This window comes from Salvia splendens, chromosome 6 (genome assembly GCF_004379255.2).
Source record: "Salvia splendens isolate huo1 chromosome 6, SspV2, whole genome shotgun sequence".
NCBI classification, from domain to species: domain Eukaryota; kingdom Viridiplantae; phylum Streptophyta; class Magnoliopsida; order Lamiales; family Lamiaceae; genus Salvia; species Salvia splendens.
The window spans coordinates 8768594-8786305 of record NC_056037.1 but is presented as its reverse complement, the minus strand read 5'-3'; the positions used below and the strand labels follow the sequence as shown (position 1 = coordinate 8786305).

General features: G+C 34.9%; 2 protein-coding genes across 2 annotated transcripts; both read left to right on the top strand.

The window, feature by feature from the left end:
* Positions 1-5985: 5985 nt before the first annotated feature.
* Positions 5986-7732, top strand: LOC121807191. The gene is made up of 2 exons (XM_042207402.1): positions 5986-6441; positions 7417-7732. The coding sequence occupies exons 1-2, from the start codon at positions 6190-6192 to the stop codon at positions 7531-7533; spliced, it is 369 nt and encodes a 122-aa protein (XP_042063336.1). The 5' UTR covers positions 5986-6189; the 3' UTR covers positions 7534-7732.
* A 5210-nt stretch (positions 7733-12942) lies between these two features.
* Positions 12943-17127, top strand: LOC121806234 (probable hexosyltransferase MUCI70). The gene is made up of 9 exons (XM_042206209.1): positions 12943-13844; positions 14393-14644; positions 14739-14949; positions 15067-15176; positions 15256-15455; positions 15771-15874; positions 15955-16142; positions 16238-16437; positions 16650-17127. Exons 1-9 carry the CDS (start codon positions 13595-13597, stop codon positions 16908-16910), a joined length of 1776 nt encoding a protein of 591 aa, XP_042062143.1. The 5' UTR covers positions 12943-13594; the 3' UTR covers positions 16911-17127.
* The last annotated feature ends 585 nt before the right edge of the window (positions 17128-17712 follow it).

The following is a 17712-nucleotide window of genomic DNA, read 5'->3' as shown; positions in this document are numbered from 1 at the left end:
CTGACAATCGGTCGTGCTTGGCCTCCGGAGAAATTCGTCGGTGAAGGCTGCCCGGACGCCTTTGCAGAATTTGAGCAAGCACATTCGCCCAGTGCTGTCTCCGATGTGGAGGTATTCGTCGAACATGTCGGCCGTTTGTCCAGTCGCAAGCTGGCGGATTGCTGCAGTACATTTCTGCAGCGTCCTGTGGCTGGGACGGCCGACCGCGTCGTACCCTTCCTGGAAGAACTCTTCCCGGGCTGTCAAAGTATTCGCGATGTGGAGAAATAAAGGTTTCCCCATGCGGAAACGGCGACGGAAGTACGTATCTCCCCAAACCGGGTTATCGCAGAAGTAGTCGCGTACTAACCTTGCAGCGGCTTCCTCCCGGTTACGATGGATGTACGTACGGGAGCGTCGTTGGGGCGGCGCGGCTTCTTCGGCCTCCCGTCGTCGATCTTCTTCAAGTGATTGTTGCAATATTTGACGCATTTGTTCAAAAAGATCCATTAGTTTGATTAAATTTGGGAGAAGGAAAGCAGAGTTGATTTGAGATGAAAATTGGGGTGGAAATAGAGAGGAATAGATGTGTGTTTGTGATTGAAATGAGTATGAAATAGGAGTATTTATAGAGTAAATAAATAAATAAATAAAAATACAAAACGGATATAAAAAAAACGGTCACATTACCGTTGCAATTTTTTTTTTATTAAATTCGAATTTTTTTTAAAAAAATTGAATTATTGCGTTACCGGAACGAAGCCCACTCGCGGGGCAGCGAGTGGGCTTCACGCGTCGAATGGGAGGCCGCCACGTCGCCTCGGCGCGTGGGGAACGTTTCGTTCCGCGTTCCTTCGGAACGGAACGCGGCACGGCATAGGAACGGCATGGGCACGGAATGGCGACGGAACGAAGCCCGCAACGCATGCCGCCGCGGAACCGTTCTGCCGGAACGGCATAGAAACCGCAACGGCACAGCGTTGCGGGTGCCCTTAAGTCGTGTTCGCGGTAGGAGCCACAATTTAGATGCGTAAGCATGATCGAGTACAGTTTGAGAGTGACCTATTTATTTATTAATAGTGGAGTAGTATTTTGTAATTTAATTTTTTTCTACCATATCAGATTTGGACACATTTGTAAGATTAATGTTAAACATATGTAAGAAAATGACAAAAAAGTAGTAGTACTAATTAAATTATTTCCATATATTGGCATGTAATGGCACGGACGAAGTTAGGCTAAGTCCACATATTAACACGTGATGTCTATTTGGAACATTAAGAACTTAGTAAATGGTAATATTACAAAAATAAAAGATTGGATACACATCATTAGAATAAGATAATTTGTCACTTTGGAGCATATCTAAGTTGTTATATAGTAGTAATGCTTCTCTAATGTTTCATCTGCTGCACATAAGTTAAGTATGTTTGATAGAAAATCAACACATTTAATCTCTTTTGTTTTATAATATCTCTATTTTACTTTTTCTTCAATTATTTACCTTATTGTTTAGTTTACTTTATTCTTTATTCACTTATCTATTTTACTCTCTGTGTTGTTAAGGGTCTTTTAGTTTATAAAATGAAAGGATCTAAAAAGCAAAATCCAAAGTTCAAGGAATGTTCCATGATACTACCTCCGTCCCCGAATAAGAGTCGCTAATTTCCATTTTGGGTCGTCCCTCATTAAGAGTCACTCTTCATTTTTACCATAAATGGTAGTAGGCCCCACATTCCACTAACTCATTCCACTCACATTTTATTATAAAACCAATATAAAAATGTGGGTCCCACATTCCACTAACTTTTTCAATCAACTTTTCTCTATATTTCTTAAAACTCGTGCCCGGTCAAAGAGCGACTCCTATTAGGGGACGGAGGGAGTATTATTTTTAAGGATGGTGACTATTTGAACCCTAAACTGTCGGAGACTATTTGTGTAAGTTCACTCTACATAGATTTCGTCTTCCATTGATTAACACACATTTTGGAGAGATAGCAGAGCTATTTGTGTTGTAGGCGTCTATAATTCTTCTTCATAATTAAATTGATGACAATATATAACATTGGGAAACAAAAACGAACACCATCTCAGATCAAAATGATTTTCCTCTTTTGATAATTTGGTCGTTGTCGAATTCCGGCTCAAATGATATACTTATATTCTCTTAGCCTTTTCACAAATACTACCTTTCTACAAGATGACGTCCTTTGGACACTCTCATATTAGTTGTTTCTCCTCGAGGACTCTAGAAAATACTTACCTTACTGAGGATACATTTGCCAAAAGATATATGGAAGTGAATGTGGTTGTGATTAAAATTTAAGTTGATGGACATGAGCAGTCATGAAATAATTAGAAACATTGTATGATTAGCATTATTCGGCAAGAGACTAGAAATTTGGATAATTTATACGAACATCGAAATTTTGCAAGGTGTGACCAAAATTTGAGAAGAAAAACTTGAATTTTGTGATTTTGAATTTGACTCATATGTAGAAATCAAACCAATTTGAAAAGCAATTCATAATAAATGTGACATTTTATTGGAATGGTGGTGATGAAAAAGATGAGAATTTGAACTGATGAAAAAAGTGAAATTAGAGAATTCATGATGGTGATGAATGTTTATGTATAGAACAAAACATAAATTGCTTTCTTTTTGGAAAATTGGTAACCTTAAAAAAGAAAAAAAAAAGAGAGAAAGAAAAGAAAAAAGACAAGTGAAAAGAAGCGAAAAAAAGAGAAAGTGAAAAGTGTTACACAACTGCACAAGTGCGGCTTGAAATCACCAAGTGTGGCTCGTGGTGTGAGTGCATGTTGTAGGTCATCTATCTTTACTTTATAAATGGGATCATATGAAAAGAATTGTTTGTCCAAAATAGGTAGGAAATCCAATTTATCCTAAATTTATGGTTGTCTTGTTTCGTTTTTTCCAATCAATCCTAAAACTTTTATTGATGATGTTTCATAATCACTCATAAACCTATATAGGCTACTCCTATTATTAATAACCTAATGTTTTCTGTGACGATGAAATTCAAGCTATCCTCATTATTATGATTCTTAACTTTTACTACTACTTTTTTGTGACTAGTAAAAAATAATTTTTTATTAAAATAATAGAGTGTTTACTTTTCATGCATCAATCAATAGGTTGAGAACGGAAGTGTGCGTGAGTTAGTATTTAGTACTAGTATTTCTTTAAAATTGTAACGAGTAAAAATTCGTCAAAAAAGTTGGAGTCAAAGATGTTTTTTCGTCTGAAACTATACAACTATTTTAATACCGAACACACACACCAAAATGATACAATTAATTAGAAATTAATATCCTAATTAATTGAGTAAACTAAGAATTTATAATATTAATTTTCACCAACAAGTAATATTCGCACCGTATCATATGCAAATTTGTAGTAATACTACATTAGTAGTATACTTGTAAAGAAGTAATGGGCCGGTTACTGGGCCTATATTCTCTGATTTTATCATTGTATTTGATTTATAAATGTTCATTGCAAGATAATTCAACGATTTTTTTTAAATCACTATTTCTACATTCCAAACTTATATTTAATTTTATAGGCACCATTATTTTTTATATACAAATGTCCCTCGCAAAATATACTTTAGTTAGTTTATTATGTCAAATTTTTTACTTCTTAATTAATCATAAATATGTGATGTGAGCATATAAAGTTACTCCGTCATTCAAATATTGTCTCACTTTGACGCGACACGTGTTTTAAGAAATGTAATGAAAAGTGAGTTGAAAAAGTTAGTGGAATGTGGGTCCTACTTTTATAATGAAATGTGAGTAGGAATGAATTAGTGGAATATGAGGTCCACTACAAAAAATGGTAAAAAGTGAAATGAGACAAATTTTGTGGGACGGACGGAAATGGAAAAATAGGATAAACTTTGATGGAAGGAGGGATTAATTATTTACGTGGTATCAAATATTCAAATGTATTGTATTGAACGCTCGCCTAAGTGCTAGTGCTAAGCTTATATTTTATGTGTGGGTGAATATATATTGATTGGCAATAAATTGAAAGGCAAGTACATGAAGTATGTTGAGGTTTAAAAAAGGTTAAAAAGTGCTTAGAGCATTGGTTTAAAAAAGGTTAAAAAGTGCTTAGAGCATCTGCAGCGGTGCTCGCTGGCAAGGACGGCGTCCGTGCTGCTTGCGCGGCTGACCCCTACTCGCCGCTGTGCACTTGCCGCTGGCACGGCGCTGCTCGATGCATCGAGCACGTCCGTGCCGCTGAGCAGCTGACGTGGCGGCGCCTGATGCCGTTGGCAATTTCGTTTTTTCTTTTTAAAAAAAACGGATTTAATTTAAAAAATCCGAATTAAATAAAAAAAAAATATTTCCCACTTCCTAATAAATTATATCCGTTTTCTCCCACTTTTAATTTATTTTTCAATTTTTTTTTCAAAATTCACATTTTCATCTATAAATGCCCCCACTCCACACCAAAAATTTCACACCACACTATACAATTCTCATCTAAATTCTCTCATCTTCTCTTATCAATTCTCAATCTTTAACTCTTACTTACAAAAAAAAATGTCCAGCTCCGACGATCACCCCTCCGACTCCCGCGGTTGGAACCACAAATGGTTTGGCTCACAACCATTTCCTAGTCCGGAAACGCAATTTTCGGCCCCTCCTCAAACCCAAGGTTCTTAAGTTACGGGTGGCTACAGGACTTACCCGGTGGACGACCAAGATGCCCCCGATGGGCAATACGGGTGGGCACCCGAACCCATATCGGGAGGGAGCGGCGGCGGCGGCTCTCAATCTCCTCATCTTCCTACTCCTACTCCTACTCCTCGTGGTATCCACACCTCGTACACTCCGGCGGAGATGGATCAATTATTCAAAGTCTATTTGATTATCTCCGAAGATCCGGAGATAGGCACGAACCAAAGCGGGGATAGGTTTTGGTGGCGCGTCTCTCGCCGGTACAATGAAAACCGCCCTGCTGGAACCATCGAGCACGATGAGATTATGGTTCGCAATGCCATATTCAGAGCCAACGAAGAAATCCAAAAGTTCTAGGGGTATTACCTCCAGGAAGAGCGGTAGGTGGGGAGCGGTAGGAGCAAGCTCGACATCATCAGTGCCGCCTTGACGACCTACCAATCCATAAATTACAAACCGTTCAAGTACCTCAGCACTTGGCAGGAGGTGCGTGTGCATCCGAAGTATATGGGAGGCGTATCATCCTCCTCCAGCTGCTCCAGCAAACGGTCGAGGTCGGTATCCCTATCCGACGCTGGCGAGGATGAGGTGGCTAGCCAGCTCGCCGGAGCTAATTTGGGTAGCCCCGACGCCGGCCTGAACAGTTCCCAACGCCAGCCGCAAGGAAGGAAGAAGACGAAGACCAACCGCCGTCGCGACTCCATCCGCCCTCGCTCTCGCTCCCGCTCCCGCTCCCTTTGTGCCACCTCAACCCCCACCAATTGTGGACCCTTTTGGCCCAACTCAATTTGGCCGATAGGTCAAATATGACCCCCGAGCAACTTGATTCACATTTGGCAATGATACGGGATCTCCGAAGAACATTGGGGATATGGCCAGAGGAATAGTCTCCTACCGGGGTATTTTTTAGCCTTTAATTACGTATTTTTTATTTTTTAGTATTTTAATTATGTAACTTTAAATTTTTAGTATTTTAATTATGTAATTTTTAATTTTTAGTATTTTAATTATGTAATTTTTAATTTTTTTTGTAATTTGTAATAGTATTCCGGATATTTTTAATGCATTTTAATATTGTGGAAATGTTTTTATTTAAATTGAATAATAGAATGGTGGGACCCTTGAGCATGTCCTTGTGGAAGAGCATGAATGTGGGTGCTATGCTCTTGCATAAGAGCATAGAGTAAAAAAATAATAAAGGTGGGTTCGGACACACGTCCGTGCTCTTTGACAAGAGCACGAATGAGGATGCTCTCATGACTAAGAAATTGCACGTGAATGAAAATCACACAAGAGCAACGCAGACAAAGCTTGTCCCTTCAACTGTCAAACAACAACGCAGACGACCCCCTCTCTCTCCAAAATCGAAACTGATCATACAAACAAAAAGAGAGAACTTAATGTTGGTGCAGATTATGTTGAGTTAGCTAGCCTTAAACATCTCATCTTCAATTCCACCAAAAATCACACACACACACACACACATATATATATATGAGCGGCGAAGGAGAAGGATGGGGAGGGTGGCCGGCTCCGCCGCCGCTGTATCTAACAAAAGACGAGCAGTGGAGCCACTTTGACGACTCCGTGTATGCAGTCTCATTCGGCTTCGTCGCCACCGCCATTCTCATCTCCATGTTTCTCCTCATGGCCATTTTCGAAAAGTTCCTCAGAACCACCTCGCCTCCCGATCATCTTATTGCTGCCGAATCCGATGCCAAACCACCCTACCACCCTTCTCCTAAAGTGAGTATAATTTTTTATTTTTTTTTTCATTTTCATTTATTTTGCAGGCTGTGATGATTCTTGTTTTGATAAAATTACAGAGTTAGTAATTTTTTTAGAAAAGATTTAAGTTTTAATCCTACTTTTTTTTTGCTTTTTTTCATGATCAGTTTGACTAGATGGTTGTAGCATTTTTCTTGATTTAGAAAATTTCAACTTTGTTGTTTCTATTGCACTGAATTAATCACCTCAACTTTAATTATTCACTTTTTTCCTTTTTCCTGCTTGGCTTTCATATGGCAAGCAATTTATATGCCTTTTGTTTTCCCTTTCTTTTGTGTTCTTTTTCTTAGTGGGGGAGGATGTGTGGTGGGGTTCTGATAATAATTTCTAAAAAATTAACATAGTTGAAAGCTTCAACTATTACTTATAACCTACATACAATGCTGTTAATTATTGAGCTTTCATTTTTATGCTAACATGCATGTCTTAATTAAACAAGAGGGGATTTAAATCCATAAATTAAGATCCCTAATCTTACTAAGAATTATATATACCAGCATAAATACTAGTAACATTGTTGAAAGAAGAAATTTTGCAGCATATACATGTACGTAGACAACTAATTAAACCAATGAACTTAGTGCTTTAGTTGTTGTTTTCCATGTCATAAAGCTCACATTTTCCTTAATAATATAAATTAGATGATGTGATTATAGTACAATGAGGATTCCTCTCTGTATATGTTAATTTAGAAAAATATTGGCCCCATTTACAAGTTTGTTGGTTTATTGGTCCCTACCCTAGCCCCTGTGGTGTGCAACCCGATCACAGTTGTTGATACGAGGAATAGGATAAGACTAGCTAGCTCTCATTAATTGTCGTAAATATATGATTCTCTCTATTTGTTTATGATCATAGAAAGTGATTGAGAGTCTTAATTAGGTGTTGTTGAGATAAGGATGAATTGTGATACATGTGTGATGAATTTGTTAGGCAATGGAGGTTTATGTGGTGATGCCGGGTGAGAATGTTCCGACCTTCATTGCCCATCCAGCTCTCGACTGCGCGGCCCATGATGCAACCAACATTCTAGTGTCATCAACATGTTGAAAGGCTACTTTTTTTTGCTTTGCTTTCACAGAGATTGTGTCATTGTGTGTGTGTGTTTCTTTTGTAATGTTATGCTTTTGCTGGAACTAATTTGGTAAAATAAGTAGAAGACTTTAGAGGTTATCGATAGATGAGATTAGGTCATCGTTCAATTTAACATGTATAAACATCCAACCAATGAAAATGGGCTCATTTTTAAGCATTTGGAGTAATTATTTTCGAGTGTTTTGTGTCGACCTAAATTCCTATAAAAAATTATTGTAACTATCCATATTATAAGCATTTTCTCATAACTTTGGAGTTTATCGAACAAATGATCCAACCCTTTTGTATCGTAGGAAATGATGATTACATCACTAGATGATCATTATCCATACCTTGCCGGAAAAAATAAATAAAGTTTCACAATCTATATAGATAGATAGCTAGTAGACAACCTATTCAATAGCAATCGTGGTATATATCCAGAAATGACACATAGTTAATAGGTTGATGAATAATACTGGTGTGGTCAATGAAAAAAATTCACAATGAGGAGCGTCTTTCATGTTGAAAGACAAAGGCTCAATAATTATTAGTATTTCTCAAATTTTAAATTTTGCTAGACATATATTATTAAGTGGAGTAACGGAACAAAGAAGAGTTATAATTCACTGATGAAGTATGTCTTAATTACTTCTTACATTCCACTCAAAATATTCATATTATTTAATGATACAGGATTTTAGGAGGAGATGTTAGGTGAAGTAAATAGAGAGAATGTAGTTGAATATGGAGTATTAATAAGGAGAGAAGAAAGATGAATTTATTTTTAAATTATAAAAGTGGACATCTTGAGTAGAATACATTAAAAATAAATATGAATTAAATATGAATATCTTGAGTGGAATGCAACTAGAAGCATAATCTTTGAAATTTATTAGTTTCCGAGTTTACCCAAAAAGTTTGTCGCTTTTTAAAACAGCCTCCCCTATGCAAAGTAATTAAAAATATTTTTGTCACTAATTCTCAAACTTTATTCTCGACAAAAATCTAGAATTTGTCCCTATAAAAATCCCTTTCGTCCCATTAGCCTACTATTGGCTATTGCTTTCAATGGTGGGTACTGACATAGGGTGATTGATTGAATTAGCTAGCTATAAGTCACATTATTATTCAAAATTAATTGTGTTTGGTCTAAGTTATCCCTAATTAGACGATGAATAGATCTTAACAATTAATGTGATTGAAATTTTTGACCAAATTAGAACTTTACTACCATATGAAAAGACTATACTAGGTTACTCAGGGTTGAATATGGGAGTGCATGGGAGTTGGACCCCTAATATGGGAGTAGTATGTAGTACATGTTATATTGTTATACGCAGTTAAATATACATTATGGTGGTGTTCGTCTTCCAAGATAAAATAATACAAGATACAATCTATGATTGAGTTGTGAGATTATTTTTAGTCACAGAGGGGTTAGCTATGACTAATTATCTCATAATTACCATCTAGGATTGAGTTGTAGGGTTGAATCTCATGAATCAAACACACTACAAATTTAATCTCGGATACATATCTTGCAAACCGAACACCCTCTATATGTATAAGTCATATATGGGTCATTCGATTTGAAAAATTAGAGCTCTAGATTATATCTTGTTAGAGAACTAAACATGCAAATAATTGGGAGTTATGTACTAATCCATTCCATTAACAACTCCCTGCAAGCCTAGTATTAGAATAGGTAACAAATTAAATGTCATTAATATGTACTTTGTTGTATTTCTATCCATTAGACAGCTATAGATACCCAATAATATCATGGTTTTCGCCCAACAGAAAATAGCACCACTACTGTTTTAAGTAGTAGTAGCAATTTAGTTTGAAAATGATATCATAATCTAATGTTACTATTATATTTCTACCTTATATAAAATTTTCTCGTACATAGAGATCAACAAATGTAGCAACTCATGTCATTCCCTTGTTAAGTTCGATTTGCCTTGTTCATGGCCGTGTTGCTAGACCGCTATTTTTACTAATTAATAAGCATTATATGATTAAAACATAATGTCTTCCTCCTCAAAAAAGAAAGAAACTTACAGTATATGAAAACGATGTTCTTGAATCTTGAATAGGATTGTCAATGTATTTTATGATAAAGCCAACCAAAAACAGCGTTAATAAATATTAGTATTAATTGTGGTTATTATGAGGTGGTTGTGGAGAAATGAGGCCTTTCACGAACAAATACTACTAGTGGGTTCTATTTTGTTGCTCCTGATTAAACATTTTTAATACAAATCAATTAATTTGATTTCTGGACATCTCAACTCATAATAAACAACTATACTTACCAAAATACATCAGAGCTGTGAATATTCGGGTTGGGCTGTTTGCTACACAAACGAATAATGAAATAACACTTGAACACATTGTTAAGATATTAGGTTAGTATTAACATCAAACATAATGACAATTAGGCAAAGTGTACGTGTCTAATTAGGTTACTATAAGTGAAATTAAAATAACAAAACTTATCTACTTAAAGTGGAGTTCATCATTTATCTTTAACTTTAACATTAACATTATAAATTAACAAAATATAAATATTATTGATTCGATTTAAGTAATTTATTTATCTTTTCAGGCCAAGAATTGGGTGTATTATGTATAGGGAATATGGTATAGTACGTAGATCACAACCGTTAAATAAAAACATATTTCTAACAAAATATGTCAAATGAATAGTATATATATATATATATATATATATATATATATATATATATATAGGGAGATGCTCAAAATAAAAATGCATTTAAATCCAGAAATGCAGCCCAAATCTTAGCCCTAGGATTAGATGATCTAATGGTCAATAATTAACCAAAAACACGGAAGGTCATAATTAAGCAATTTTAGGTCATATTATAATATTTGAGTTTAATGTCATGCTAAGATCATTTTATGTCATGTTTTGTTAGCATGACCTAAAAATGAACTAACTATGACATAAAAGTGTCATATGTATGATATTGTTCTGCGTTTCTGTATTTAAATCTAGTTTTGCATAGATCAAAACCCATAAAAATATTCAATTTACAAAACCGATGAATGCTCCTTTCTAAGGTATTAATGAGTGATTGGAGCAATATACAATATGAAGAAACTTTGTAAACTAATGACATTCCCAAAACACAATAGAGCCCATTGGCTTGAGCATTTCTAAACTGTATTATATGCATTAAACGTCCAATATAAAAATATTCATTGCCATTTTCAGTCATTAATATCTTGGCAATTACGGTTATATATATGTATTCAATTACAATATGAATATTTATAGGTGCAGTTTATAATTTGATTATATTGGTCGATTTTTCTTTCTAATTTTTATTTGTATAATAGTTTTTGAGTAGTTTTTATTTTGTGATAAAAATATATATTCCACTTCATCTAATTTAATTAAATGTAGAATACATACTGCTGTTTTTTATTGTTTATTTATTATTTATTTTAGTATATTGTTAAGACGGTGATATGTTTAGTCCTATTATTATTTTTATATATTACTCCATTAGATTTGACGTCTCTTCTCTACTTCTCTCTGTTTAATTCGTTCTTCTTTCCTTCATTCATAAACATGTTTATATAGTTAACGCAAAAAAATTAAGTAACTAATTTGGATCTAATAATAATTATAAAAATAATTATACAAAACTAATGATAACTTTACTAAAAAATCTGGTTATATATTTGTTTAACTACATGAAAAAAATAATGGATGAAGTGTCTAATGTTTCCTAACTAGAAATTAAGCTCAGAAGATATTATACCTATCCTCCGTTCAATAGGTCGGATTGAGTTATTTTCAAGGTAATTGAAAATTTATAATAGTAGTACTTATTCCTCCTTAAATAAAAGTAAAAAAACTTAAACATCGCAATAAGTTACTTAAAATACTAATGTCAAACATATGTAGCTATCTTTATGCGTTATTAACTAGGCATTAAGCTAAAAAAAGATAATTAAATGTGTTAATAACTCTTAAACATAATACATAAATGTGTTACCAAAGAAAACGAATACATTAGAATATAACAGGGCAACTAATAATTTAATTATTGTTCCCATCCATTTCCTCGATCTCTATTATAGATATTACAACGTCTACTTATGATTTGCTAGCTCAATTTCGAATTTATAATATTTCAGTCACGACGTGAGTCATCTACCTATGTTTTTGTTTTAAATTTAATTTAATACTCCACTTAAACTATTGGTTAGTTTGATAAAAAATTCGCAGGACAATTGATAATCATAATAAAATACATGAACTATTTGAAACTAATTAAATAGATTAAATTACTATATAATAATAGGATAGTTATAGTACTAATAAATTTTCAAATATATTGCATATTTCAGGGGATATTTATATTAGGTCGTGGTCCATATTTCAGTTCTCAAATACACTAGTTGACATTATAAACCATATCAATTCATGATCTAACTTCAATTCATTGATTCATAAATCCAAATTTCTGATTTTACATCAGTTCATGATTTAATTAACGAATTATATTGAATCAAGAATTGATATTCCTCTGTCACATGTTACTCGCATTTTTCAATTTTGACTCGTTTCAAACTATTTACACTATTTATATTCTATGTAAGAAATTGAGTATTTAATAAATATATTAAAGTTAATTAAGTATTCTCTGATCTCTTATTAAACTTAAAATACTATTTTAATTACACTAAAAAATCAATCTCAAATTTACGACCTAAAATGAAAAGTGCGAATAACACGGGACGGGGGAGTATGTTTTATAATGGCAACTACGAATATAAATATAGTACTAAATTGCAGTTATGAAAGTTCCGGTTTATCAAAGAACTAATATGATCTGCAGTTCTAAAAGTTTTGGTTTAAAAAAAAATCTTACTGAAACCGCTCGTATTATATTAATTTAAAATAGTTTTGCTCCCATTTATATAAAATTAAAATAGTTTTATACTCCGTTTGATTATACTAGTAATTATGAATATCTAACTAATAATAAAGGGCACAAACTAAATTTTCCTTCAAATTAAACATATATATTTTCAAGTTACGCAAGCCTTGGTTGAGTCAAAATGAAGACGAATTTATAGGGTTTGCTGGATTAGTAAATAAAAAAAATTGTAAAGATTGAAACGTGCGATGAAATTGGTTTCCAAATGAAGTGATCTAAGATAAGGAAACACATTCTGCCGTCCAAAACTGTAGTGCACATGGCGCATGTTATCTCTCTTCAATCATTTTCCAACCGATTTAATTCATTATTAATCACTCTTGTAAATATAATCCAATTAATTATTAACCATTTTCTACGCATATAGTTCAACAATTTTTAGAAAAATAAATAAGGAAAATATATACCCCAATAATTAGTGCATATACATTCTTCTCCAATTTAAAAGATGGCCTCGTAAATCTTGATCTCTATCGATTTCGCACAAACCCTAGGATTCGATCACCTACCAGCCCTCTAATTCAGGGCCATTCATTATTTTCCTCAACAAATTTTATCTCCTTTTTGTCGCCCATTACAGCTCCACTCGAGTAAAAAATTTGTGGATTTTATCATTGTTGTTTCGTGTGATTAAGGTAGGTAGGTTCGGAATTTGGATTTGGGATCTAAGTGTTGTTCTTGAACTTTGTTTCTCAGTCTTGGAATTATTGCTCAGTTCAGAAAATTTGGCAGCATTTTTGTTGTACTTTTGTGCATTGATTTGCTAGATTGGAAACTATCTGTTTGGGATTTCAATTGAACTTTAGTTGTATAGTTTTACCTGAGAATTTGTGCTGAGAAATTTAGGCGAATTCCGCATTATTTGATGCTAATTGGCATGATTGGGTTGTAGTTGAAGTTAATTTGTACTGGTGAAGTGATAAAGATTGAATCTTTGAGCTCCAACTAGAGATTTTCACTTTTTGAGGTGTGGTTGGAGATTGGATTTGGAAGCAATTGGATGAAGGAAGGGGGGAGATGAGAGGTGAAATTTTGGGGTTGAGGAGAAAACAATGACTACAGGGTCATTGGGTCTGCGATCTTCGGGAAGTTATGGATCGTTGCAGCAGATTCAGAATGCTGCATTCTGTTTGCCAATACAAAGTACGCCGCCCCTCTCAAGGAAGCCGCCTAAAATGCTCAAGGAGAAGGACAGATTCTTCCACTGGATCTTTAAATTCGCCCCCAGAAAGAAGATTGGAATGCTGCTACTGTGTTTCGTGTCCCTCGTCGTTTTCATGTGGGTGTTGATTGTTGGCAAAGGTTCGGCTTCCTATGTTCTGATTGTTATTGCTGTTGTTTTGTTTCTGGACCTGGACAACCTAGTGATCATAGGATAGATTAGTTTTTTGAATGAATTGAGAAGCACACATTAATCTGGATTGATACATAAGGTTGTGAAGCCCATGTCATACTACATTTAACTATAGAAGTTAGGAGAATTATCCTCTAAAAATGTGTGTGATTTGCATATGATTTTGCTGGCCTGATCATTGTTGCTGTTGTTTGTTTGGTTGATCTGAACAACGTAGAGAATGAAATATAGCCTTTTTTTTGTTTGTATTGTTTTTGTAGAGAAGTGAGATTCTGAAACCCTTGTGATGCTACATCAATGAAAGTTATGTGAAATAGCAGTGCTAATATTATTCAGTTTGTATATGATTTTGTTGCCTGATGATTTCACAGAGCTGCTGTAATATAAGTAGAGCGGTTCACTGATTGATAACAGTTTTAGTTTAAAATGTTGACTGTTGAAATGTTATGATTTGGATGATTTCTTTGCTAAACGAAAAAAGGATGCTATCTTGCAGGTGAGGAGGCCCGAGACAGCCTTCTTCCACGCATAAATATCGAGTCTGCACCAACATCCAATGATAAACTTATTGTGATTAGAAGTTCCGATTCTCAAACTCTGGAAGTGCTGGGGAGTTTAAATGCCACTCTGCCACCTCCGCCTCCACCGCCTGTATATTTTACTGGGTACGAACTCCCACCCGGGAATCCATGTGAACATTTTGCGTTGCCTCCGCCTCCAGCCGATAAGAAGAGGACCGGGCCACGTCGTAAGTTTTCTTGTTTTTACAACTAGTGTGAAACCTTTAGCTAGTTATAATGTGAGGGCCTTACTCAGCTTGTGGACTCTTTTTCTCGTTGCAGCATGCCCAGTATGCTACCTACCTTTGAAAGATGCCATTGCTCTGATGCCGAATGCATCTTCTGTTTCTCCAGTACTCAGGGATTTGACATACATTCACGAAGAAAATTTAACTAAATCTGAATTTGGAGGGTCAGAATTCGGTGGCTATCCTTCTCTGCAGCAGAGAAGCGATTCCTATGATATAAGAGAGTCGATGAACATCCACTGTGGGTACGATAGTTTCTTTTTTGGGACATTTGGTGTGACCCTGTAGTATCAATCTGTTTTCTATCAAATAAGATCTGGGTTTGACATTCTTTTTTCTTATTTTTGGTAAACTTGTACTAGATTTGTCAGAGGAGTGAAACCGGGTCGTGGGACAGGTTTTGATGTTGATGATTCTGACCTTCTAGAGATGGAAAACTGTCGAGGAGTGGTAGTCGCATCAGCAATATTTGGTACTGGCCACCAACATGGTTTATATCTGATTTCTTTTAATCTTTTATTAATTAATGTAGGAGATTTATGCTTGACCAGGGGCATTTGATTTGATACGGCAACCGAAGGAAATTAGAGAATATACCAAAACGAATGCCTGCTTTCACATGTTTGTGGATGAAGAAACAGCAGACTTTTTAAAGAACTCCACCGAGCTAGGCAGTGACAAGAAAGTCGGGCTCTGGAGGATTATAGTTGTCCATAACCTACCTTATTCTGATCCGAGACGCAATGGAAAGGTAAAGGCTAGAAAACCTTGCTTGTCACTCTTTTGAGCTGAACACAGATTTACGAGTTTTTCCCCTAGAAAAACAACCATTAATCACTTCTCTAGCTGTCATTTGTAGTTATGGTGAATTGAAATGGGGTCTGGCTGGTGGAAAAAAAATGCACGTTATCATGTACAATGATCCATCTTTGTACTAGGCTCTTGACCTAGCGTCCTAGCCCCGTATTATTCTCTAGTGCTTATCTAAGTTTGTTTTTTCCATTTGACTTTGTGGCAGTGCTATGATATTTGATATTCTTAGCAATGTTTGCTTTTGCGATTATAGATTCCCAAACTTCTACTTCATCGGCTTTTCCCTAACACTCGGTACTCACTGTGGATCGATGCTAAACTCGAGCTGGTTGTGGATCCCATTCAAATTCTAGAAAGGTTTGTGTGTAACTGTCTATCCACGCTCTAGTTTATACCAAAATGTCATCTAAATGAAGATTCTTCTTCTACTGTTGTAGATTCTTGTGGAGGAAAAATGCAAGCTTTGCGATATCAAGGCATTATAAGCGCTTTGATGTGTTTCTTGAAGCAGAGGCTAATAAAGCCGCTGGGAAATACGAGAATTCTTCTATTGATTTCCAGATTGAGTTTTACAAAAAGGAGGGTTTGACGCCATATTCATCAGCAAAATTGCCCATTACTAGTGGTAAGACACTCCCTCTCCAAACAATAGGTCGGGGTTTGAGTATGCTTAACGGGTTGTACTTGAATATGCTTAACGACATTTAGTATCATTTGCAGATGTTCCGGAGGGGTGTGTTATTATCAAGGAGCATATTCCGATCACCAATCTCTTCACCTGTCTATGGTTTAATGAAGTGGACCGTTTCACTTCGAGGGACCAGATAAGTTTTTCCACCGTGAGGGATAAGATATCGTCAAAAACTAACTACACGATCAATATGTTCTTGGACTGTGAAAGACGTAACTTTGTCGTCCAGGTACTCTTATTTTTGAATTATGGGTATTATTGATATTTTTTGAAGGAGTTGTTAGTTTTGAGGTATTTTGGATAATTTGGCATTAATAACCAAAATCACATCAAAGTTCATGCCTTTTTTGGCCATGAACTTTTCTAGATTAGTACTACTGGTTTTCGTTCATTCATGTTGGTTTTGATGCACATTTTTGAGTTCTATGGTTACCATCACAGGGTTACCACAGAGACGTGCTCGCGAGATGGTCTCCACCTCCACCTCCCGTAGAAATCGCTCATGTTTATCCTCCTCCGCCCATTATTACCATCAATCACAATAACGGAACCTCGGCTGCTGGAGTTGTAGCTAATGGCTTCACAAGCATTCAAACTAAGAATGTCCCAACGAGGCATGGGAGAGACAGAAGGGCGAGGCGCCATCGGAAAGTAGGCACCGGCAATAGTAGAAATGCCAACTCCAATTCAAATTTTGTCTAGACATGATTATTAGATTCATTGGTCTCCTATTTCAAGATGTGCAAGATAAGAATCATAGGTATATTTTTCCATATAAGTTTAATTATTTTTCTCCTTTTTCTCTATGTGTTGTACAATTCATTCTTACAGAATTTAAACATTTTGATCCATTTTTTTATGTATATATGCACAATGATCCTAATAAGTATATCATTGGGTTATTTAATTATTTGGTTTATGATAGCTGTTGTTGGTTGGTGATGAGATCGTAGTGTCAGGCGTGTTTGATGTTTAAAAAGAATGTGATCCAATATTGTGGAAGCGTTTTTACTTTTTATTTAATGTATTTCGTGAGATTTTTTGGAAGTTGGATGGTTATTATCGTGGGCTTTGTTAACTGAATTTTTTTGGATGATAATACAATTTTAAGATTATTGTCTTTTGAAAAAAACAACTAGTTTGAATGAAAAATATTCTGATGTTTAGTTTTAGAAACGTCATATTATTTTATTTTTTTTCATTAATCTTGATTCCACACACGATTTTAAAGTTGGAGATCCAATTCCTTTGGTAATAATTATAAAGTATTTTTTGATGTCGACATAGCTGGGAGATGAGTAATGGAATAGAAATAATTAAATGATATAAAAACTAGGGATATGTACATATATTTGGTATTATTAATTATGAATAAATTTTGAAATAGGTTAAGGGTATACAACATCAAGAATAAATATTTTAAAATAAGTTAAGGAAGTAGTTTGAAAATAAGCTAATGGATGTAGAAAAATAAACAAACAAACATCACAATAAATAGCTAAAA